At 48.7% G+C, this 24,016-nt stretch overlaps 1 protein-coding gene and 1 pseudogene across 2 annotated transcripts; one reads left to right on the top strand and one right to left on the bottom strand.

Annotated features, from left to right (window-relative positions):
* Positions 1 to 2,855: 2,855 nt before the first annotated feature.
* LOC113831144 lies at positions 2,856 to 11,823 on the top strand (annotated as a pseudogene).
* A 3,480-nt stretch (positions 11,824 to 15,303) lies between these two features.
* On the bottom strand, positions 15,304 to 24,016 carry LOC100767905 (2'-5'-oligoadenylate synthase 1A). 2 transcript variants are annotated; one of them, XM_027414126.2, is made up of 7 exons: positions 23,771 to 24,016; positions 22,425 to 22,713; positions 19,815 to 19,996; positions 18,162 to 18,394; positions 17,367 to 17,520; positions 15,816 to 15,842; positions 15,304 to 15,678 (listed from the first exon to the last, which is right to left on the bottom strand). In XM_027414126.2, exons 1-7 carry the CDS (start codon positions 23,951 to 23,953, stop codon positions 15,646 to 15,648), a joined length of 1,101 nt encoding a protein of 366 aa, XP_027269927.1. In that variant the 5' UTR covers positions 23,954 to 24,016; the 3' UTR covers positions 15,304 to 15,645. The 2 variants fall into 2 exon arrangements, with proteins under 2 accessions (XP_027269927.1, XP_035299172.1); XM_035443281.1 differs by lacking the exon at positions 15,816 to 15,842.

The raw sequence follows: 24,016 nt of genomic DNA, 5'->3' as shown, positions 1-24,016 counted from the left end.
ACCAATAGCCGGGAAATATAAACAGTGTGGTCTTACATACTTTACATCCTAATTGGAACCATGCCCCTTCCAGAAGTTGGTCCCATTTTAATTTTCTCCATAAAGGGACCACTGACACTGAGTTATTCCTGCTTTGAGGGGAAAATGAGTAAAAATTTAAACAAAACAAAAACCAGGCACACCAACAACAAGGACACTCTCAAGTCCTGGGACAGCTGAGCTGGCTCATGCTGTAGGCCCCGGATCCCTGCCTGCTATTCCATGAAACTCGGGTACTGCAGGGACCTCTCTTTGCTTTCCAGCTACTGGGAATAAGGGACTGTGGCCAGAGGTCTTGTGAGTCTAGTGAGATGCAAAGGAGGGATGAACCCAAGTGGCCGCTTTGGAAGGAAGCATTTGCAGGGTATATTGTGTTGCCCTGCCCGGACCTGCTGTCTCAAGTCTGCCAGAACATTCTTTCTCTCTGTTACTGTCACTCTCTCTCTTTCTTTTTAAAAATTAATCAACATGGATTTTATTTTCCCTTTCTTAGGATCTTTCAGCACAGATTGTTGTGCAATATTAGTTAAAGATATATTACATTTGTTTGTGCTGTGGAATGCTTAATGATGCAAAGATGTGTTAATTCTTTTACATTGCATTTGTTTACCTTTGTGAAACTGTGTTACTGTACCTGTCTGAAACACCTGATTGGTCTAATAAAAGGCCGAAAGGCCAATAGCGAGGCAGGAGGGGATAGGTGGGGCTTGCTGGAAGAGAGAGTAAATAGAAGGAGAAAAACAGAGGGAGGAGCAAGGAGAAGAGGAAGCCTGGGGCCAACCACCCAGCAACACAGCCAGTCACAGAGTAAGAAGTAAAGAAAGGTATACAAAATAGAGAAAGATCAAAGCCCCAAGGTAAAAGGTAGATGGGATAATTTAATTTAGAAAAGCTGGCTGGAAACAAGTCAAGCTAAGGCCAGGCATTCATAAGCATGAATGTGTGTTTATTTGTGAGCTGGGTGATGGGCCCCTGAAGACCAAAGTGAAAAAAAAAAAAAACTAAACAAAACAACTACACCATATGAATTCCACTCTCTCACTTAAGGTTTTGAACCCTTTTACTGTGAGAGGCCGGAGTTTCCACCCCTAATTTGTATTTAAAAAAACAAAACTAAAAAAAAAAAAAAACTAAAAATAAAAAATAAACTTTCTTACTTTTTACAAGGACCGAGCCCACATTAGAAACCAGACTTCCTTGGTCTGCCATGGTCACTTTAGCTGGGGAAGGAACTAAGGGGGTTCAGAGCTGTGCACAAGGTTTAGGGTGAAAGATGGGGGGAAGCAATGCTGTGGGTACATCATGGGCCTGGGAGCCCCTGGGGATCTGTTCCATGTTTTAGAGCAGCTAGCTCACGCTGCCTCCCTGCTCACCCATTTCCTAGCACCCACACTTCCTATGGGATCAGCCGGGTCCAGGGCTGCCAGCCTGCAAAGGTCCAGAGAGGGACAGAGGAGCTGGGACATGTCTGCCTTTCGCCAAAAGAGACTGAGGTCTAACTCTCAGGCTGCGGAGAAATCTTATAAAAAATGAGGTTGTGCTAAATGATGGCCATTAGGATGGGTCCTGGCCCAAGGCTGCTGGCTCCAGAGTGTGACTGAGACATTGGACATTGGGATGGCAGGTTGCCCACATTCCAGTGGCTGTTCACACACACATAAAATAATATAATAAAATATTTTAAAGTATTATCACCTCTGCCCTCCCCCAGAACTACTCAGGACCCTTATAAAGTCACCTATGTTTGCAGGCCATAACCATGGACAGGGTCAATGTTCCAGTTATTTCCACAAACTTACATGTCTTGCTCTCTGCAGAGATTCCAACAGTGATTCAGGGTGTATGTGTGAGAGAGAGGGGGGTGGGGCTGCTAGTGCCTGCACACTTGTTTTTAGAGACAGGGTCTCATCATGTAGACCCAGCCTGGCCTCAAACTCTTCATCTTCTGTGTCAGCCTCCTAGGACTTGGATCACATTTGATGACGACCTGCCCTGATGAACATCCACCAATGCTGGGCAGGGAGAGGACTCCTCCCTCATGGTGATCCATCCTTGGTAAAAGTCAACACTCCACATTACTGGAGATGGCAACTGACTGATAATGCAGGTTGTTACAGCTGGACAGATCCCTGTAACCTCAGTAGTCAGGAGGACAGAGCTGCAGATTCCCAAGTTCAAGTCTATCCTGAGCAACATAGTGAGATCCCACATTAGAGAAAGATATGAACCCTCATCCTTTGTGATGGAAAATACGGGGTGGGGGTCAGAGGGCAGTGAAACTGTTGTGGATGATGCCTTGGATGATGGCCACATGGTGTTCCACTCAGAACACAGGGACCAGTGAGACCAGAAGGCTGAACTTCAAGCTCACTATGGCCTGGGCAGACAGCTCATTATAATATTCCGGTATGGACCTGCAGGACCTGACACACACACACCCCAGCAGTGGTGAAACTGGATGCCAGCCATCTTTATATGTTTCCCACTTGCTCTCCATGTTTTAGCAAACGGTGTGGATTGCTGATAACCAACTAGAAGACTATAAAATCACTTTTCTTTGAGTAACAACAAAAGAGACCAAGAATGAATAAACAAACAATATGTTGAAGATGCTTCCTGTAGCATGAGGGTTTGAGAAGCCAAAGAGCAGCCCTGCTGGTAAACACCACAGTGTCATGGAGCCCAGAAATCATAGACCTCAGATGTAGAGGTGTGATTGCATAACCACGCCCTTCCTGGCAGAAACCAGCTAGAGAGATAAGTGTCAGCAGGCTCCAGAGGCTGTGCTGCAATCAGAAAACACAGCTGGCCCCAGGATGTCACAGAAAGTCAGCAGCACCCGGACCACAGAGCTGGACAAGTTCATAGAGGACCAGCTTGTTCCTGACACCAGATTCCGTGCTGAGGTCATAGCGGCCATCGATGTTGTGTGTGCATTCCTGAGGGAGCGATGCTTCCAAGGTGCAGATCCTAAAGTGAAAGTCTCCAAGGTGGTGAAGGTGAGCCCCCTCAGCCTGAGCTGATCCCCATGGGGAGGGAGAGGACGCTGAGGATGCAGGCTGCAGCCGTGAGTGGGCAGTGAGTTACCTAACTTCTCTGGGACCCAGTGCGGTCATGTGCAGCCCAGCTGTGGCTCAGTACAGTGCAGAAGAAGTTGAATGTGACAGAGTACAGAACAGAACCCAACAACATCCCCTGCTGGATGACTGGACTGGAGGACATCATTTCCCGTGTTTCCCATCTGTCAAATGGGACCTCATGACAACAGTATGTCACTCACAGTCACTGTGATGGCTACTGTAATGTGGTTTTGCAATGCCAACTCAACTCCGTGGGGTGTGCAAGTGTGTTAGTGAGTGTGCTCAGCATTGTACTTAGGGAGGCTCTATGCTGTATTGCTTGACATTGGGTTGTTTTTTTTTTTTCAAAACCATTGCCATTGTGAACTCAATTGTTATTTTAGATTTAATTCTGTAACTTTTTAAATATTGTTACAGGCTATCTCCATGCAAGCATGTGGTATACTTTTAGTACTTAATATGTTGATAACATCTTGACAACCGTTTTGTTTGTTTGTGTCAACTGTCTCCTTCTGCCCACTACCAACTTCCTACTGCATCATCTCTGATTTCATGGCATGTATGTGCAGTTAGATCGAGATTTCACCAGAAAAAAAGTGTGCTCTTTTGTCTCTCCTCATTACCCTTCCTCCCTCCTCACTTCCTTTAGACCCCTCCCTTACCTCCTCTTTGCCCCCCCCCTTCTATCACACACACACAGACACACAGACACACAGACACAGACACAGACACACACACACACACACACACTTAAATATAGACTCTACAGGTAAACACTGACATTTGTCACTCTGAGTCTGGCTTATCTCTCATACAACGAGGAGATCCAGAAGCATCTACTTTCCTGCATAGATGCTGATGGCACTCTTCAGGGCTGACTAATATTCCACTGCCCATGAGCCAGATTTCTTTCTCTACCCATCAGTCTCTCTGGGTGATGAACCGCGAGGCTGTTGAGGGTCTGGACTGCTGGGCATGCCGCTGCCTGTCACTTCTCACTCTCACCATTGTCTTTCAGGGTGGTTCCTTTGGAAAAGGCATCGAGTTGAAGGGCAGGTCCGATGCCAACTTGGTGGTTTTCTTTAACAATCTCACCAGCTTTGAGGATCAGTTAAAGGGAAGGAGAGAGTTCACCCAGGAAATTAAGAAACATCTGCACACTTTACAGCAAGAGAAAAAGTTTCAACTGGAGTTTCAGATCCAGGATGAACAACAGCCCAACTCCCAGGTGCTCACCTTCAAGCTGAGATCCCCTGAACTGCAGCAAGAGGTGGAGTTTGATGTGCTGCCGGCCTATGATGTCCTGGGTAAGCCAGTCAGAACCCGAGCCTGCCCTTCCACCTGCCTGTATCCCCTGCTCGTGTGTGTGTGTGTGTGTGTGTGTGTGTGTGTGTGTGTGTGTGTTGTGTGTGTGATATGTGGATTCAGTGTGCATCAGTGTGACCATGAACTTGAGGCTAATACACCTCAAGCCATCCCTCTTTTTTGAGGCCTGGTCTTTCCCTGGCCTATATTTCCACATTAATCTTGACTGTCTGGGCAGAGCCCCGGAACCCTCTTGTCTCCACCTCCCCAGCACTGTGATTACAATCCTATGTCACCACGCCCAGCTTTTCCCTCAGTCCCAGGTTTCAACACTGGTCCTCGGGCCTGTGTGCCAAGCATGTTCCTCACTGACCACCTCCCCAGCCCACACCTTCTATTCCTGAACTGAAAACATCTATCTTTTGAGAATTTCAACCAAAAAGACTGACTATCTATTTAGAGCTGAGCTGGGGGTGGGGGATTTTAGAATTTTGGGAGTGAGGAGTGAGAATCCATCAGAGAAGGACATAAAGTAGCAAACATGCTCAGTGAGGGCATGAAGGCACCTTAGAAGCCTGCCCCCACTTACCAGTGATATTGCTGCCTGACTGTGCATTTTGTCTTTCTAAACATGAGGCAGTGTGGATGTCACTGAAAATTAATAACTGATGCATCTTCTCCCAAAGAATAGGAAACCTCAGTCCTGGGAAGAGGCCTGGGAGGGCAGCTCCCCAGAAGCCTTTCTTGTCATGGACTCCCCAGCCTCAGGCAACTTTACAGTGGAGCCACCTCAGAAGCCCCGTGTTGAAAATGGCAGTGTAGGGGACAGCCCAAGGGAGGACCCCAGTCACATCCCTACCCAAGAGAGGACCCAAGGCACAACCCTACCCAAGATGATTTAGCCAATAGGCCCTACTGTGTCCTGGGGTCCTGAAGTTGAAAATATGCAAATGAGGGAGAGGCCTACCTGGGACACTGCATAATATGATTTGTCTTGTCCCCAACTCCATCAGTAGGTGATTGTGCCCTGTGTCAACGTCAGATCCTGATGGTATAGCATGCTACCACCATGGCCACATCTATGTACACAGCTAAGACACAGCCTACTGCCTGCCTAATTTACTCAGATGTACATACACAGCACAACACACATCTATTCCATAACCTGGGGCCCAACTACTCTACAAGTTCAAGATGGACACACACACACAGACACACAGACACACAGACACACAGACACACACACACCTGCAGTATCCTGCTACTCTCAGGTCCTGGACAAACATGATACTAAGTTAGGCACTACAGAAAATCATGCAGTGACAACACAGTGGCTGGGGAGACAGATCAGGGATAAGGGCAATTGCTGCACAAGCATGAGACCTGAGTTCAAATCCCCAACACCCACCTGAAGTTAGGAAGTACCACACATGGACCTGTAGCTCCAGAACTATGGGAGACAGAGCCAGTCAAGCTCCATATTCACAGAGAGACCCTGCCTCAAAGGGATTCGGTGACAGATAATGAGGCGAGATGAATAAAAAAAAAAAAAAAGAAAGGAAAGGAAAGGAAAGGTCATGACTGCTTCCGGGTATGGTGGAGGAGAAAGTTTATTGCAGATAAAGGGGAGAGCATAGCCAGAGGCAGCGGTGTCTGTGAGAGTCCAGAGTGGATATGTCCAGGCTGAGCTAGGTCATGTGCAGAGAGGGGAAGAAAAAAGAAGAAGGGAAGAGGGGGACCAGGTGCGGCAGCCATGAGGACAAAGGTACAAAGGGGGTGGGGTGACAAAGGCGGTTGGAGTATGTAGAGAAGAGAAGCCCAGCCCTCGGGCCTAGAGAGCTCAGGGTAGGGGGTGGAGTATGACAGCTAGGAGGGACTCAGGGAGGGACTCAGGGATGCTGGGAGAACATGGCTGCTTTGTTCACCTTGGTAGATTGAATAGGCACCTCAGTTTGTGCTGGGTTTGAGAATAAACAAGAGATGCCTTATGTCCTCCTCTGGGGGTCTGATGACATATATATATATATATATAAATATATATATATATATATATATGATAGGATATATATATATATGATAGGATATATATATATATATATATATATATATCCCCACAATCTCACAACACAATAATACACAAAATAGGAAAGAGACTCTGTAAGCATGAGATACATGGTATACAAATGCAGCAGACTGCTCCACAGTAAATCTGACACAAGCAGCCGTGTACACACATGACGCACACCGTGCAGACACCAGAGCATGTTTGGCCTTTATTAGATGACCATGCAACCCTCTTGTGTGTGACCACAGTGAGCTGTTTCCTCCCAACACTGTCTCCAGGCCTGTGAGGAAGGCAGTGTACAAGGACAGGTTGGTGGCAGGGACTTTCCAGGCCCACATGGTGTATGCAGTCCTGAGGTGTGGTGGGGCACATGGATGTATGGGGAGTGATGTTTGCTGTGGGAAAACTCTGCCCTGTTCACTGAACCCCCACAGTCTGTAAGTCTGTCACCCCAGAGAGACCCAAGAACCTCAGAGAATGGCCGGGGTGTAAACTGAGTGAAGCCTCCTTTACAGGTGATGTCGAAATCAACCACAGGCCTGACCCAGAAATCTATGGAAGGCTCATCAACGAGTGTACCTACCTGGGGCTGGAGGGCGAGTTCTCCATCTGCTTCTCGGAGCCCCAGCAAAACTTCCTGAAGGATCGGCCACCCAAGCTGAAGAATCTCATCCTCCTGGTCAAGCACTGGTACCAACTGGTATGGCGTCTGGACCAGCCACTGTGAGCCTTGTCTAGATGAGGGGTGGACACAGTTAGAGAACAGAAGAAGGGTATTCAGTTTGCTTTCTATAGATGTGACATCTTTATCACTGTCCATAAGCCACTTGGGAAGAAAAGGTCTTAATTGGTTACAGTCACAGTCTCTCCTTGGAGAAGTCAGAGCAGTAAGTGAAGCAGAGACTGTGCAGGAATTCCCCTCACTGGTTTCATTTCAATGGCTCAATCAGCTTGCATTATGTACAGCCAAGGGTCACCTGCCCAGGAATGGCACCAGCTACATCACACTAATCAAGACTATGCCCCAAAGATTACCTGTATCAAGTATGATAGAGTCATAGTCTTAATTCAGGTTCCCTCCTACAAGATGACCCTAACTGGTGGCTAATTGTCAAAACACTAACCTCACAAATAACACACTTTCCAGTTCATATCTAACACAGCATAATCTTTCCTTTCTTGCTTATCCCTAAGATCTCATGTCAGTATCACATCATGAACACAATATGGCTTTAAAAGTCCCAAAGGGTTTTATTCTTTTTAATCCCAAAACTTATAAAAGATTAGTCTCTCAACTGTGGGCTCCTATAAAATTAAGACCTCAAGTTAAATACTCTCCTAGAGGAAAGAACAAGGGCACTGTTATAATCAAATAAAAATAAAGCCAAGTCCATCAGTACAAAAATTTCCCTGTCTGACATCTGGGACTCACCACTTTCTGAGTTTCAAACGGCATGGACAGCTGTTGTCCTGGGCTCTGCCAACCACAGCATACATCTGGCCTCACAGGTTCAGGCCACCTCTGTTCCATGTTTGCTGTCCTTAGCAGTGGTCTCATGCTCAGGGGACCTTCAGTATTTTGGGGTCTCCATTAAAATTGAGGCTGCACTTTCTTCAATGGCCTCTCCCGGCCTCCCTCAGTCCAGGCCTCAGCTGCTCTCCATGACCCCTTCAATCCTGCAACCCTGATGGAACTAAAATGGTACCACATGGGAGACCTCGCCACAGGACCAGGTCTGGCTGCCACCTAGAGAATGTTGACTTGGGCTCCTGGACTATAGCTTCTGTGTGTGACTATGAGGAAACTCTTTCCAGAAGACTTGGCCTCCATGGCGCCTGTCTCTTCTTACTCAGAGCTGATTTTCAGCTCCAGCGGACGAGAAACCACTGATTCTTAATTCTAAGATCTCACACAAACAGCCCAGACAGAGTCTTTGCTTCCCTCTGAAACACACACACCAGCCTCTGTCATCTGCCTCTCTGCACTCGTATCCTCTGAGTTCCCACAAACAGCCCATTGGGCTCTAAGCACTCAAAGGCTTTTCCAACCCAAATTTCCAAAATCCTTCCACTGTCCTCCCAAACAGCAACATGGTGGATGTGTCACAGCAACAGTCCCCTGTCTAGGACCAAATTCTGTCCTGTTTCTTTGAGAAAGAGAATGTCAGAAAGCAGATTGGAGAGGAAAGTGATTGTCTGGCTCATATCCCATGTTACATCCCATCACTGAGGGAAGTATGAGCAGAAACGTAGAGGCAGGAACTGAAGAAGGAGTCATGGAGGAATGCTGCTTGATCAGTCATTGATCAAGAAAATGCCCCCAGGCTTTCCCACCATCCTGTGTGATGGAAGAATTTTCTCATTTGTGAGTCCATCTTCTCAAGGTGACTCTAGCCTATGGCACATTGACAAAAAGGAAAAGATTGGCACAAGAGGTGGGGAAGGAAAATAGAGGGAAATGAAGCAGAGGGCAGGGGTGAGAGAGAGAATAGAAGGGTTGTGTGTGTGTGTGTGTGTGTGTGTGTGTGTGTGTGTATAAGTGTGTGCAGGTGTGTGTATAAGCCTGTGGAAGCCAGAGAGTGATGTGCAGTCCTCAGTCACCCTCTGCTTTGTATATCCAGGCAGGGTCTCACACTAGAACCCACAGAGTGCTGAATCATCAGTTCTGAAGAGTCATTTATGCTGGGGACCTTCATCTTGACCCCCTAAAGCTGAGATTATGAATGAGCTTCCTCACAAACCTGATATTCATATGCATGTTGGGGACCTGAGCTCCAGTTCTCATGCTTGAAGGCACTTTACCCACTGGGCCATTTCCCCAGCCACTCCCCAGTTATCTCAGTGCCTGTGATGAAACCTTCAATAGTGAGCATCATTGCTCTCCCACCCCACCCTCACTCCCTGGCTGTCATTCAAGTGTCTCCTGTGACTCCTGGTAACTGCTCTGGGTTTGTGGACCACACAGTCTCCATCTCAACCAGGTAGACTGAGTCTAAAGGATTGGTTATAGCTGCATGCCAAGAAACCTGCAGTGCCCAAATGAGGTGGCAGCTGTATTGACTCCATGAGAAGTGGCCCACACACAACTGCTGATAGCCCCGTTTTCTCATTGCCTTTCTCTTTTCAGTGTAAGGAGAAACTGAGGGAGCCACTTCCCCCAAGTATGCACTGGAGCTGCTCACAGTCTATGCCTGGGAACATGGGAGCCGACGCCTTGAGTTCAACACAGCCCAGGGATTCCGGACAGTCTTGGAACTGGTCACCAACTACAGGAATCTTTGAGTCTACTGGAGAGTGTATTATGACTTGCCAGACCGGGAGGTCTCCAAATACTTGCTCAGACAACTTAGAAAAGACAGGTAGCCTGTCCCCTCATGGCTCAGCTCCCCACAGGGAGGACCAGGCTGCAGCAGTGTGGAAATGGGGAGGTGGGAGCTCAGTGTCAATGGAGCATCTTCTGTCCTGTCACTGTGCTGGGCACTGCCCTGCTGTCACCTGATTGACATGAGGACCTGCAGCCCTGGGAGGCAGGGGTGGGGTCTCCTGTCTGCAGATGGGGAGACCAAGGCTCTGACCTTGTTCAGACCCAAACAGTAGAAGGAGGAGTGGGAGCTGAGATGTTCCAGCAGTAACAGAAGTCATGAGGGCTGTGGGGCTTGGAAGGTCAGTGTTGAACTATTAAACTGTAAACAACACAGTAGACTTCACACAAGTCTTGATGCTGTGTGTGATCAGCCCTCACACCTTATCCTTTGACTCTAGCTGGTTGAACTCTCCCCATCTCACAGATCAGAGAGGCTGAGGGACCTGCCCCAGGACACACAGATACTAAAGGGTAGAAGATTGAACCCAGGCCTTCCAGGTTATAGGAAAACATCACTCCAGGCTTGCTCTATGCTGAGCGGCAGGGACTCAGGACACACTTGGGATAGGGATGCTCTTCTGGGCTCTTCCACTGTCCCTGTGCAGTAGCACCTGGGGCACTGATCAGCTGGTCACTTCCCTCTCTGAATGTTGTTCTGCAGACCTGTGATCCTGGACCCAGCTGACCCAACAAGGAACGTGGCTGGTGGGAACTCATTGGGCTGGTGGCTGCTGGCTGGAGAGGCAACAACCTAGCTGGAGTACCCATGTGTTAAGGATTGTGAAATGTCCCCATTGCGCCCCTGGCCTGTGTCAGTGAGTCTTTGTCCTCATCCTGTCCCCTTGCACACAGCTTTGATCACTCCATTTGTCTGGAGAATATTCTCACAAAGATGGGGAGGCCAGCTGCTTCCCTGATTTACAGCCATCTTGTCGACATTCAGAGATTTCATAGGCTGGGAAGATGGCACAGTGGGTAAAGTGCGTGCCGCCAACACTAGTGACCTGGGCTTGATCCCTAGAATCCTGTGGTAGAAGGAGAGACCAACTCCTCCAGTTTTCCTCTGACCTTCACCTCTGTGCTGTTACAAAGCTGACATGAACTCACACACACACACACAACACTAACACACACATACACAGTTGCACACTCACACATGTTGTCACTCACACAAACTCTAACTCACTCATTCACACACTCATACATCCTCATACAGACTCACTTTCAAACTCACACACTTACAATATACTCACAGTCACACACACACACACACACACACACACACACACACACACACACACGTGCACCCACACTCTGAAACACACACAGAGATAGAGCTGAAGCCACTGGCTCAGCGACACTCAGCTAAGGAGATCTTGGTCTGGGATTCCCATGGACTCTGAAGCCAGTGCTCAGGTCCAGGCAGCAGCATCTCATCATCATGTGGCCAATGGAACTTGGGGTGTTGTGTCACATCCAAAGAGGTGCGGAGGGACCTGCATTTAAACCTTTCCTTTGCTGGGCAGGGGTCTTTTTATGTTAGGGAACCGATGATGCCGTGTGTGGCCTCAGGATGGAGGTTAGCATGGGAGCAGGGATGTTGGGACCAAACACCAAATATCAGAAATGCAAGAAGGACATGAGAGGGGACACAGGACAGGCAGCTGGGACTATAGTGGAATTAGGGCTGTCCTGCAGCAGACAGGTGTCTAGACCCTCTCTTCCACTTGGGAGATCTGTTACTAAATGTGAGAAACTCACATGGGGCTGCATGTACCCTCAGTAGGCTAAACCATGAAGATGTCCTGATGGCCGTCTTCCCAACATGGGGATGTGATGTCCCTTCTTCTGAGGGGCTCCATGTGGCCAGTCATGGTGCCCACCCTCAGGGCTGATCCCATTCCCAGTAGGAATGAGGACTCCTGGCATGATTGTGTTTTGTGTTACAGGCAGAGTCTGAAGAGCCATAGGAATGCGTCCTCCTGTGAGCACAGCAGCACCTGCAAAGGAGGCTCTGGAGTCAGGGGATGTGCTCCTCTGTGCAGGCCTTGACCAGAGAGGGCCGGGTGCTGCCCAAAACCCCAGTGAGAGAGTGTCCAACCTGGGGTCAGGCTCCAGGCTCCTGACCCCTGTCTGCCCACCCTTCCATCCTACTCCATCACAGACAGCTCTCCTCACTGTCTGCTTCAAACACCTGATCCTCTGATAGTGTTCTCAGGGGACAAGAGATTCAGAAGGGAAGGAAGAACTCAAGCTTGACTTCCACCTGTGTATCTCTTGGAGTGTTCTGTCCAATGTCTGATCAACATCAATAAAGCACAGAAGATGCCATGAGGGTGTGTGAGAACTCTGAGGGACAGGGACATAGAAGTACAGCTCTCTCTCTCTCTCTCTCTCTCTCTCTCTCTCTCTCTCTCTCTCTCTCTCTCTCGCTCTCTCTCTCTCTCTCTCTCTCTCTCTCTCTCTCTTCTCTCTCTCTCTCTCTCTCTCTCTGAGACAGGATCTCAATCTGTGTCATGGCCTGGAATTAACCGAAATCTGCCCACCTCAGTCTCCTAAGATCTGGAATCACACACACACACACACACACACACACACACACACACACACACACACACACACACACACAAGAACAGCACCCTTCCCACACAGATCTAATGGTTCCATAGTTCAGTGTAGTGAACCAGCAGCTTGTGAGTACATAAATACACAAGTACATTTACCACAAAGACCCACAAGTGCTCTTAGCACTTGGATCCCTGTTCACCAAGAGGGCAGGGCCACCTGCTCCTGTCCCCCTGAAAGATCACTCTCTTACTCATATTCTCTCTCTCTCTCTCTCTCTCTCTCTCTCTCTCTCTCTCTCTCTCTCTCTCTCTCTCTGTGTGTGTGTGTGTGTGTGTGTGTGTATGCATTATCTTCCTGGCCCTCATTCACTCTGTTCTCACTCAAGTGTCCCTGAGAACCAGGAGTCCCAGTGTCCCGGAGTGTGAAAACACACTTGTCCCTAGACTTCAGCACACATCACACTCTGCCTTGTGCTGTGTCTGAGCCCCTGGTGGACCAGATGATGCTGGTCAACAATTCCAGTCTTGCTCCTTCTGAAATACCCCCAGATACACAGAGAAGGTTTGAATAAACAATGCCCTGGGGTCCCTCATGTGTCCTGCTAAGCTGAGGGCACCCATCATGTCAGCCATCATATGCTCCATGCTAAAGCAAGCCCTCGGGAGATATGTAGGCCCCATCCCATTTCTCTGTGATGGCATGACCCCTTGTGTGGAGATTTGCTGAGCAGGAGTAGGGCTCAGCAGGGAAGGACTGGTCTGGAGTGTTCCAGTGAGAGGCTGAGGCTGTTGCTCAGTGGCAGAGTGCTTACCTTACCCAGCATGCATGAGGCCTGACATAAAAGAATCATCCTGAGTTGCCTGTGGTTTTGATGTCAGAGCCAAGAGAACTTCTAGCCGAGGTCATCATGGCTAAACTGCCCTCTGTTTCCTTAGAATTCTCTGCTTCCATTTCTGATGGAAGGTGAGGGTGGGATTTATTCCTGTCAGTGGAGATCCGGCTTTCCCAATTCCCCCTGCAGAAGAGCCCGTCTTCCCCCATTATGTGTCTTGCTAACCTGGTCAGAAGTCAGCCAACCATTCTGGCATTTGATCTTCTCAAGCATCATTTACCCTGTGTGAATCCAGACACAACTTTACAGTTGGGAGGTGGGCAGACACAGGCTACAGAGTGTTATTTGGTGAAGGAAGCAGTTGGAAGACATTTCTGGAAATACCCTCACAGACATGCCCAGAGCTGTTTCCAAGGAGGGTCTAAGGCTGGTGAAGTTGGCCATGAAGATAAACCATCATGGGCAATGAGAAGGAACCACAAGGGATGTCTAGAGGGTGAGAGCAGTGGTGGTCACAGCTTTACTGACCTAAATCCAATTTTAAATTTGAGATCACTGAATGTAGATGAACTGGCTTCCTGGGGAACTGAACCCTTGCGGTACCATGGTGGACAAGGCAATACCTCCCCTGGATGGACATGCACTACTTACTCAGTGGGTGGGCCCTGGAGAGGAGGAAGTGTTGGGGAATATTATTTTAAGGTGTGTCATTTTGTTTATGCTGTATTCTTTTAACTCTGTGAAGCTGTGTTACTTTGCCTGCCTAAAACACCTGATGGTCTAATAAAAATCTCAGTGGCCAATAGGAGGAAAGAGAAAGGATAGGCAGGGCTGGCAGGCAGAGAGAATAAATAGGAGGAGAAATCTGGGAGGGGAGAAGAAGGAGCAAGAGAACAAGCAGAGGATGCTAGGGGCCTGCCACCCAGCTACCCTGCCAGCCACAGAGTGCGATTGGAAGTAAGATATGCAGGAAACAAGAAAAAGAAAAAGACCAGAGGCAAAAGTTAGGTGGGTAACTTAAATTAAGAAAAGCTGGCTATAAAAAAGTCAAGCTGAGGCTGGGTATTAGTAAGCAGTAATAGGCCTCTGTGTGATTTATTTGGGAGCTAATAACTCTTTGTATGATTTTTGGGAGCTGGCTGGTGGCCCCCAAAAGAGCCAAAAGAGTAAAACATCTCACAAGAAAGCACCTGACCTTGGGCAGAAGATCAAAGTTGAAGACTGGATATGGAAACCCAAAGTGTCTGTCATCAAGCCCTGCCACTTCCCTGGCCAGGGTGGATGGCAAGTCAGAACCAACATGGCGCCCAAGGAAGAGCAGGGATGAACACCGTGCTTGGGGTCAAAGGTCTCTTGGACAGGACCAGTCATGAGCAAGCATGATATGCACAACAGGGCAGTCAGACACAGTGATATGAAACTGTCAACCATGGACATCTTTCTCCATCTGAGAGATGATCCTGCCTCACCATTATCATGGAAACCTGATCCTGTCACCTTGTGGCTCCTCCCTTAGGCTGCTCATCACTTATCCTGTAGCCTGCTGTTAAGCAACATGGTCTTCATCATTGAGAAGGCTCTCAAAGGTCCATACAAGGGGGTCATTCGGTCATGGAGACATGGGATGTGGCTGTTTCATGTCACATGCAGACTTGCTTTAGTGTGGGGGTACATGATGCTCACATAATGAGTCCTCTCAGCTTGGCAGGACACATGAGGGACCCCTGGGCATTGTTTATTCAAACCTTCTCTGTGTATCTGGGGGTATTTCAGAAGAGGCAAGACTGGAATTGTAGACCAGCATCATCTGGTCCACCAGGGGCTCAGACAGAGCACAAGGCAGAGTGTGATGTGTGCTGAGGTCTAGGGACAAGTGTCTTCTCACACTCTGGGACACTGGGGCTCCTGGTTCTCAGGGACACTTGAGTGAGAACAGAGTGAATAAGGGCCTGGAAGATAATACATACACACACACACACACACACACACACACACACACACACACCTGTACTTCTATCACCCTGTCCCTCAGAATTCTCACACACCCTCATGACATCTGCTGTGGTTTATTGATGTTGATCATACATTGGACAGAACCCTCCAACAGAAACATAGACAGAAGTCAAGCTTGAGTTCTTCCTTCCTTTCTGAATCTCTTGTGTCACAGAGAACACCGTCAGAGTATAAGGAGGATCAAGCAGGCTGTGAGGAAGGCTGTCTGTGATGGGACACGATTAGGGTGGACGGTTAGGGGTCAGAAACTTGGAGTCTGACCCCAGGTTGGATGCTCCATCACTGGGGCCTTGGGCAGCACCCGGCCCTCTCTGGTCAAGGCCTGCACAGAGGAGCACATCCCCTGACTCCAGAGCCTTCTGGGCAGGTGCTGCTGTGCTCACAGGAGGATGCAAGTCCAGTTCTCGTCCACCTGGGGATGGAGGGAAGGTGGGACATATCAGACCTACACTGCAGTCATCCCAGCACTAAGGCAGAAGGATGGCAAGCTCCAGGCTAGCCTGGGCTACACAGCAGAAGCCCACATCAAAACAAACAAACAAAACTAACCTCCAGATATGGAAATTCAACTTCCATCTGCAACAGAAAACACACAATCATGTCAGGAGCCCACATTCCTACTTGGAAGAGGATGCAAATGAGCTCTGAGGGTGGGCACCATGACGACACCAGAGACCCTGGGAAGAAGGACAGCACATCCCCATTTGAGAAGATGGCTGTCAGGGGTGTTTGAGGTGGGGCTTAGCAGGTTGAAGGTGTATGTAGCCCCATCTGAGGGTCCCTAATTCAGTAACAAATCTGCCAAATGGGACACAGGGCCTAGCGAACTGTCTGCTGTGTGACAACCCTAAAAGCCACAGCAGTCACAGCTTCCTCCCTCCTGGGTCCCTTCTCCATCCATTCCAGACTTTCTGAGATTTGAATCACTCATCCCTGCACCCAAACTAAGCACCACCCTGAGTCCACACTTGAAGTCATATGTTCTCTAACATCAGAAAGTTCCATGTCCCAGGAGAGGAAATGGCCAAGTACAGGTCCCTCTGTATCTCTTTGGCTGTGACAGTCTCCCTGAGTCCTGTTGGTCCATGACAATGAGACAGAAAAGATGGGCTGCTTCTTGGACCTGAGTACTGGTTTCAGAGTCCATGGGAATCCCAGCCCCAGCTCTCCTTAACCGAGCATCCCTAAGCCAGTGGTGTCAAGTCTCTCATCCTAATGGCCTCTGTATTGTATTGTGTTTCTGTGTACATGTGTATTTGCATGTGTATATGTTTGTGTATGTATATATGTGCGTTTTTATGTGTGCAGTCAACAGATAACAACATACTCCTCAAATGCTGTCCACCTTGGCGTTTTGAGTCATACTAGACTGGAGCTCACCAACTAGTCTATGCTCCCTCACCAGGGAGCCCAGGGGTCCTGCCACTGCTGATTCCCAAAATGGAATGTCAAGTGCACGTCTCCTTGTGTGGCTTATTTACCTGGTTCTAGAGATGATATCAGGCTCCTTATCCTTATGTGGCAAGAGTTTTATTGACTGAGCCAAATCCCCAGGCTGAGCCTCTTGTCTCATCAGAGAGAGACAGGCGTTATTAAGTTCACCTTGTAGAGCCCTAGTGAAGGTCCAGTGATTCACTGTATGATAACAACACAGGATGAGCATGTGTGAACATCCAGTGAGTTACTGTATAATAAAGAACACAGGACAACATGTATGTGGATACCATGAGTCACTGTATGATAAAGGACACACTATGAGCATGTGTGAGGATCCAGTGAGCTACTGTATAATAAAAAACACAGGATGAACATGTGTGAGGATCCAGTGAGCTCCTGTATGACAAAGAACACAGGATGGAGCCTGAGCACAAAGCAGACACTCAGAGCAGAAGCTGTAATTCCTTAGGACACTGAGTGACAGGGACTCTGCAGGGGTAATGTGATAATCTGAGCTCACAATGACTGTAAGGCAAGCAGTGTGGTGGGACAACCTACAATCCTGGTCACCTTTGGAAAGACCAAATTTTTGTTTGAATATTCTTGAAATAGATGGAGTGACCAAAGATGCGGACAAGGAATAGGATAATGACAAGTTCTCACCGGCACATCCCATGGTGGCACTCGGGAACCATCCCAGCTTTTAAAGCATGGGTATTGAAGCCAGGCCAGAGCCTCCTCTGCCAGGCGCTGCCAGCCCACTGAGTTTGAACCAGCCACATTCCCTGTCGGGTCAGCCGGGTCCAGGATCACGGGCCTACAGAACAACATTCAGAGAGGGAAGTGACCAGCTGACCAGTGCCCCAGGTCCCACTGCACAGGGACAGTGGAGAAGCCCAGCAGAGCACCCCTATGCCAAGTTTGCCCTGAGTCCTTGCCCCACAGCATAGAGCAAGCCTGGAGGGATGCATGCCCATGACCTGGAAGTCATGAGGTCCAATCCTCTAGCCTTTAGTAGCTGTGTGCCCTGGGTCAGGTCCCTCAGCCTCTCTGATCTGTGAGATGGGAAGTCTCGAATGATGGGGTATGAAGGCTGAAGACAACACAGTATGAAGACATGCCCTTACCTTGGATGACAATTTTACTGTATTGTGTACAGTTAATTAGTCTAGCACTGGTCTATGCCTCACAGCCCTTATGATACTGTTACACCTGGATCATCTCAGTTCCTGCTCTGCTGTTTGGGTCTGAACAAGGTCTCCTCATCTGGAGACAGGAGAGGCCATCCCTGCCTCCCAGGGCTACAGATGCTCATGTCAATCAGGTGACAGCAGGACAGTGCCCAGCACAGTGACAGGACAGGAGAAGCTCCATTGACACTGAGCTCCCACCTCCCCATTTCCACTCTGCTGCTGCCTGGGGAGCTGTGGGGAGCTGAGCCACATGGGGACAAACTACCTGTCTTTTCTGAGCTGTCTGAGCAGGTATTTGGAGACGTCTTCGTGTTGAAAGTCATAATACTCTGTCCAGTAGATTCGAAGCTGCCTGTACTCGACAACAAGTTCCAAGACTGTCCGGAAGCCCTGGGCTGTGTTGAACTCAGTGACTCCACTCCCACGTTCCCAGGCATAGACTGTGAGCAGCTCCAGGGCATATTGTTGAGGTAGCGGCTTCCCCAACTTCTCCTTACACTGAGAAGAGAAAGGCAATGAGAAAAACAGGGCTGCCAGCTGTTGTGTGGGGGTCACTTACCAAGGGGTCAATACAGTTGCCACTTGATGTTATTGTAGGCTCACTGGCACACAGCCACGCCCATTCATGTAGATTCCTTCTATGGATATTCCTGTGCTATATGCAAAGACTGAGTAGTTGAGATGGAGACTGTGTGGTCCACAAAGACTGATGCAGTAGTCACAGGAGGAAATATGACATTTGAGTGACATCCAGGGAGTGAGGGTGGGAGCAGGAGAGCATTGATGCTCACTATTGATGGTTTCATAACAGGCTCTGAGATAACTGGGGAGGGTCTAGGGAGATGGCCCAGTGGGTAAAGTGGTCCCTCCCTAGGCAAGGTGAAAACTAGAGCTCAGATTCCCCAGCACACACATGAATGTCAGGGTTGTGGGGAAGCTGACTCATGAGCACACCCTAAGTGGAAGGAAATGGGGGTCCCCAGGTCCCCAGGTCCAGAGCTGCTGATTCAGCACACTGTGGGTTCAAGTGTGAGACACTGCCTCCATATAAAAGATGGAGAGTGATGGAGGACCTGACATTGCTCTCTGGTCTCCACATACACACATGCACACACATGCACACACATAGGCATGTGCTCCCAGGAACAGGCACACATATGTCCACACCAGATATATCTCACACACATATTAAAAACTCCAGAAATATTGCCTGATGGATACTTAAGGAAACCATAGCTTGACATATCAGGAAAATAGAAGCTATAGTAACTAGCAATGCATGTTTAAAACAAACAAACAAACAAACTAGAAATCCAAGGATAAAGTTTGGTGTGATGTACACCTTTCATCCCAGCATTAGGAGACACATGTAGGCAGATCTGTGAGTTCAAGGCAAACCTGGTCTACCATAGTAAATTACAGGATACCAACAGCTACCTAGTGAGACCCTGTCTCAAAATAATGCAAGAGAGAGAGACAGAGAGAGAGAGAGAGAGACAGAGACAGAGACAGAGACAGAGACAGAGAGGCAGAGAGAGAGAGAGACAGAGAGGCAGAGAGAGAGAGAGAGAGAGAGAGAGAGAGAGAGAGAGAGAGAGAGAGACCCAAAGATCTGAATGACACTTGAACACTGAATTAGATGCAGCTGAAGAGTGAGTTGTTAGTTGACTGGAAACTGGAAAAGAAGAAATCATTCATAGAAAGCATAGAAATTCCTCCTTCCTCCCAGGACCTCTCTCTCCCTCCTACAACATCGCCCTCCCTTGACTTCCCCCTTCACCTCTCAACCCTCTCTCTTTCTCTTCCTACCACTCCTTCCCTCCCACCTTGGTCCTCATTTTTCCTTCTCCTCATCACCCCTGCCATTCTCCACCCCCTGAATAGTCAGAGCTCATGATGGCTCAGCCTGAGGCCATACCAGTTGGTACCAGTGCTTGACCAGGCGGATGAGACTCTTCAGCTTGGTTGGTCGACTCTTCAAGAAGTTTCTCTGGAGCTCCGTGAAGCAGGTGGAGAACTCGCCTTCCTTTCCCAGGGAGGTGCACTCTCTGATGAGGTCAGCGTAGATTTGGGGGTGAGGCTTGATGTAGTTGAGTTGACCTGTAAAGAGGCTTTGTTCAGCTAACACCCAGCTCTTCCCTGGGGTTCTTCGGTCTATCTGGGGTGACAGACTCACAGACTGTGGAGTTCAGTAAACAGGGCAGAGTTTTACCACAGCAAACATCACTCCCCATACATCCATGTGCCCCACCACACCTCAATACAGCATACACCATGTGGACATGGAAAGTCCCTGTCCCCCACTGTCCTAGAACAGTGTCTTCCTCACAGGCCTGGAGACAGTGTTGGGAGGAAACAGCTCACTGTGGTCACACACACTAGAGGAGTGCATGGTCATCTAATAATGACCAACCATGCTCTGGTGTCCGGTGTCTTGTGCACAGGGCTTGTCATGTGTGTACACGGCTGCTTGTGTCAGATTTACTGTGGAGCAGTCTGCTGCATTTGTACATCATGTATCCCATGCTTACAGAGTCTCTGTCCTATGTTTGTATGGTGTACATATTGTTTGTGTGTGTTTAAGAAGTATACATGTATGCTAAGAGGCCAGAGGATGACATAAAGTGTCCCCCTTTATAGTTTGTCACTTTATCCCTTGGCAGGGTCTCTCTGTGAATGTGGATCTTGGCTGGCATCTAGCAGGCCACAAAGATTCTCCTGTCTCTGGCCATCTAGAGTCTGGGTGACAGGTCGATGTGTGGTCCTCTCTCTTAGGTGGGTGTTGGGGATTTGAACTCAGGTCCTCATTCTTGTGCTGCAATTGCCCTTATCCTTAAGCTGTCTCCTCAGTCACTGTGTTTTTTCACTAGTTTACTTTCTCTAAGACTTAACTTAATATTATGTGTTTTTTTTTTATGTCCAGGTCCTGAAGCTGCAGGGTGTGTGTGTGTGTGTGTGTGTGTGTGTGTGTGTGTGTGTGTGTGTGTACAGCAGGCTATGGAATAAATGTGAGTGTGTGGGTATGTGTGGGTGCGTGTGCACATTTGAGTAGACTAGGCAGGCAGCAGGCTGTGCCTTAGATGTGTACATATATGTGGCCATGGCTGTAGCAGGCTATACCAACAGGATTTGATGTTGGCACAAGACCAAATCACCTACTGATGGAGTTGGGGACACATCCAGTCATGTCATGTAGTGACCCAGAGAGCTCTCTCTCTCTCTCTCTCTCTCTCTCTCTCTCTCTCTCTCTCTCTCTCTCTCTCTCTCTCTCATTCCTGTGCTTATTTTCAATTTCAGGGCCCTTAACACAGTAGGGCTCGTCAGTTAAGCCATCTTAGGTAGGGTTGTGGCAGGGGTCCTCTCTTGGGCTCTCCTCCACACTGCCATTTCCAAGGTGGTCCTTCTGTGGTAACACGACTTCCCCACTGCAAAGCTGCCTGAGGCTTGGGAGTCCATGACAACACAGGTTTCTGGGGAGCTGCCCTCCCAGCTCATTTCTGGGTCACCCCCTTTGGGTCCCCTCCACTCTACTGTGCTTTCAGGAGTGTTCCTGGTTGTCTTCTGGTAGAGTTTGGAAATTTGTAATTTTGGAATACATACACACACACACACACACACACACACACACACACACACACACACACACGCACAAACACACAGAGAGAGAGAGAGACAGAGAGAGAGAGACAGAGACAGAGACAGAGACAGACAGAGAGGCCTCAGCACAGGCCTGAGGTTTCCTTCTCTTTGATAGAAGATGCAACGGTTGTTAATTTTTAGCTACATCTCTGTCCCACTTTTAGACACACAGAATTTCCACATTCGGTCACAATGAGAGCTTGTCTCCCTGCCGGGTGTTCTGTAGGAGGCCCCTGGGGCTGGGGAGATGGACCCATTAAAGGGATAGATGGGCAAGTATAAGGGCTCAAAAGCAGATCCCCAAACCCACATAAGAAGTTACAGGGGGCTCCACACCTGAAATCCCAGTGCTGGGGAGGTGGAGACAGGGGGATCCCTCAGGCTCACTATTTGACAAGATAGATCAGCCAGCTCCAGGGCAAAGGTCAACCCATCTCAACACAAACAGACAAACCAGGCTGTTTTGTAGGGAGTGGTAGTTGCCTAAGTGAAGTCCTGAATATATTTTACAGCCACAAGTCCTCTCTTACTAACACCTGGTACATGACTAGGCAATTGTCCCGACCCCCGTGCTGTACCTGATACACATGCTGAGGCTCCAGGTTGCCCGAGGTTGTGCAATTCCATCACAGCACACATTCCACCCGACTCCAGCTGCATACTGCAGCAGCCATGAAGATGGGCCAGCAAATTCCAGGTCAACCTCTCACCAAAAGCAGACTCCTAAGTAACCTACATCCAAGACTGGCCTCTGGTCATCACCCACACCTACAAACATGTGCATAGATCTGCACACATGTGAACAACCCGCCCACAAACACACAGAGAAAGAAATGGCAGAGAGGTTGAAGACACATGGAAGGGTGAGCTGAGGCTCTGACTGGCTTACCCAGGACATCATAGGCCGGCAGCACATCAAACTCCACCTCCTGTTGATGCTGGAAGGAGCTCAGTTTGAAGCTGAGTGCCCGGGGGTTGGGCCACCATGAACTCTGGACCTCAATCTTCACCCATATATGTAGCTCTCTCTGAAAGTTGCAAAGCTGTTTTCTAATTTCCTCGATGAACTCTCCCCTTCTCTCTAACTGATCCTCAAAACTGTGGAGATTGTTAAGGAACACCACCAGGTCCGCATCTGACCTGCCCTTGAGGGCTGTGCCTTTGCCTGAGGAGCCACCCTGAAAGACAACAATGGGAATGTCAGGCAACAAGCAGGCCACACCGAGCAGTCCAGGCCTTCAACAGCTTAGGAATCCGCCACCCAGGGAGATTTTTGGATAGAGAAATCTAGCACATGGGTAGTGGAATATTAGTCAGCCCTGAAAAGTGAAATTAGAATCTATGTAGGAAAATAGACTGTTCTGGATCTTCTCCTGGTACAGGAGGTCAGCCAGACTCAAAATGATGAACATCTGTGTCTAGATCTAAATATGGCTGAGAGACTGTCTGTCTGTCTGTCTGTCTGTCTGTCTGTCTGTCTATGATAGAAGGGTGACTATGTCGGGGAGACAGAGGAGGCACCTAAAGGACGTGAGGAGCAAGGAAGGGTAATGGGGAAAGACTAAAGAGCACATGTTCTCTGATGTGAGATCTAGGTGCACACAGGTGGCATGCCATCAGAGAGACTCTCCAGGGCCAGTCAGTGTCAGGGGTAAAGGATGGGATGGTCGTGGGCAAGAGTAACTGTGAGTAAATTAACACAGACATATGAAAATGTTGTCATGATCCCATTGTTAGCAGACTGTCAAGGGAATACACCACTAGTATATCACATGCTTGCATGAAGACAGCCTGTGACAGTACTGAAAAGTCACAGAACAAAAGCTTAAGTCAAGAGAGTTGAATTTGCAAAGAGAACATTTTTGAGAAAATAATAATGCTGAGAAGAGCCTCCCTAAATAAAATGCTGAGCACATTCACTAACATACTTGCACAGCCCACAGTGTTGAGTTGACATTACAAAATGACTGAGCCATCACAGTGACTGAGTTAGGTACCATTGTCAGGAAGTTCCATTTGACAGATGGGGACATGGGCAATGAGGTTGTATCAGTTCAGCCATGTGGCAGGCAGGGTCTCTGTTCTGTTCTCTACACTGTGCCCCAACTGGGATGCACATGAGAACACTGGGCCACAGAGAAGGTAGGTAACTCACTCCCCACTCAGGGCTGCAGCCTGGATCCTCAGAGTCCTCTCCCTCCCCACTGGGGTCAGCTCAGGCTGAGGGGCGCTCACCTTCACCACCTTGGAGACCCTCACAGGGTGGGTGGCGCCTCGGAAGCATCTCTCCTTCAGGAAATCACATATGATCTTGATAGCTGCCTTGACCTCAGTTCGGAAGCTGGTGTTGGGAAGGAGGTGAACCTCTATGAACTTGTCCAGGTCCCTGGCCCGGGTCCTGCTGAGTCCCTGCTCCATCCTCAGGGAAGCTGTGTCTTCTGACTACAGCACAGCCTCTGGAGCCAGCTGCACCTTATTCTC

Source organism: Cricetulus griseus, chromosome 4 (genome assembly GCF_003668045.3).
Source record: "Cricetulus griseus strain 17A/GY chromosome 4, alternate assembly CriGri-PICRH-1.0, whole genome shotgun sequence".
In the NCBI taxonomy this organism is placed as follows: Eukaryota; Metazoa; Chordata; class Mammalia; order Rodentia; family Cricetidae; genus Cricetulus; species Cricetulus griseus.
Note: the sequence above shows the minus strand (reverse complement) of the source record. Positions and strands in the feature narration are given on the sequence as shown.

Coding starts and splice junctions, on each gene's coding strand:
- LOC100767905 (XM_027414126.2), bottom strand. CDS start 23,953: ATGGAGCAGGGACTCAGCAGGACCCGGGCCAGGGACCTGGACAAGTTC. Junction 15,843..17,366: donor TGCCACCATGGGATGTGCCG/GTGAGAACTTGT, acceptor TTTCTGTTGCAG/ATGGAAGTTGAATTTCCATA. Junction 15,679..15,815: donor TTGAATTTCCATATCTGGAG/GTTAGTTTTGTT, acceptor CTCCATCCCCAG/GTGGACGAGAACTGGACTTG.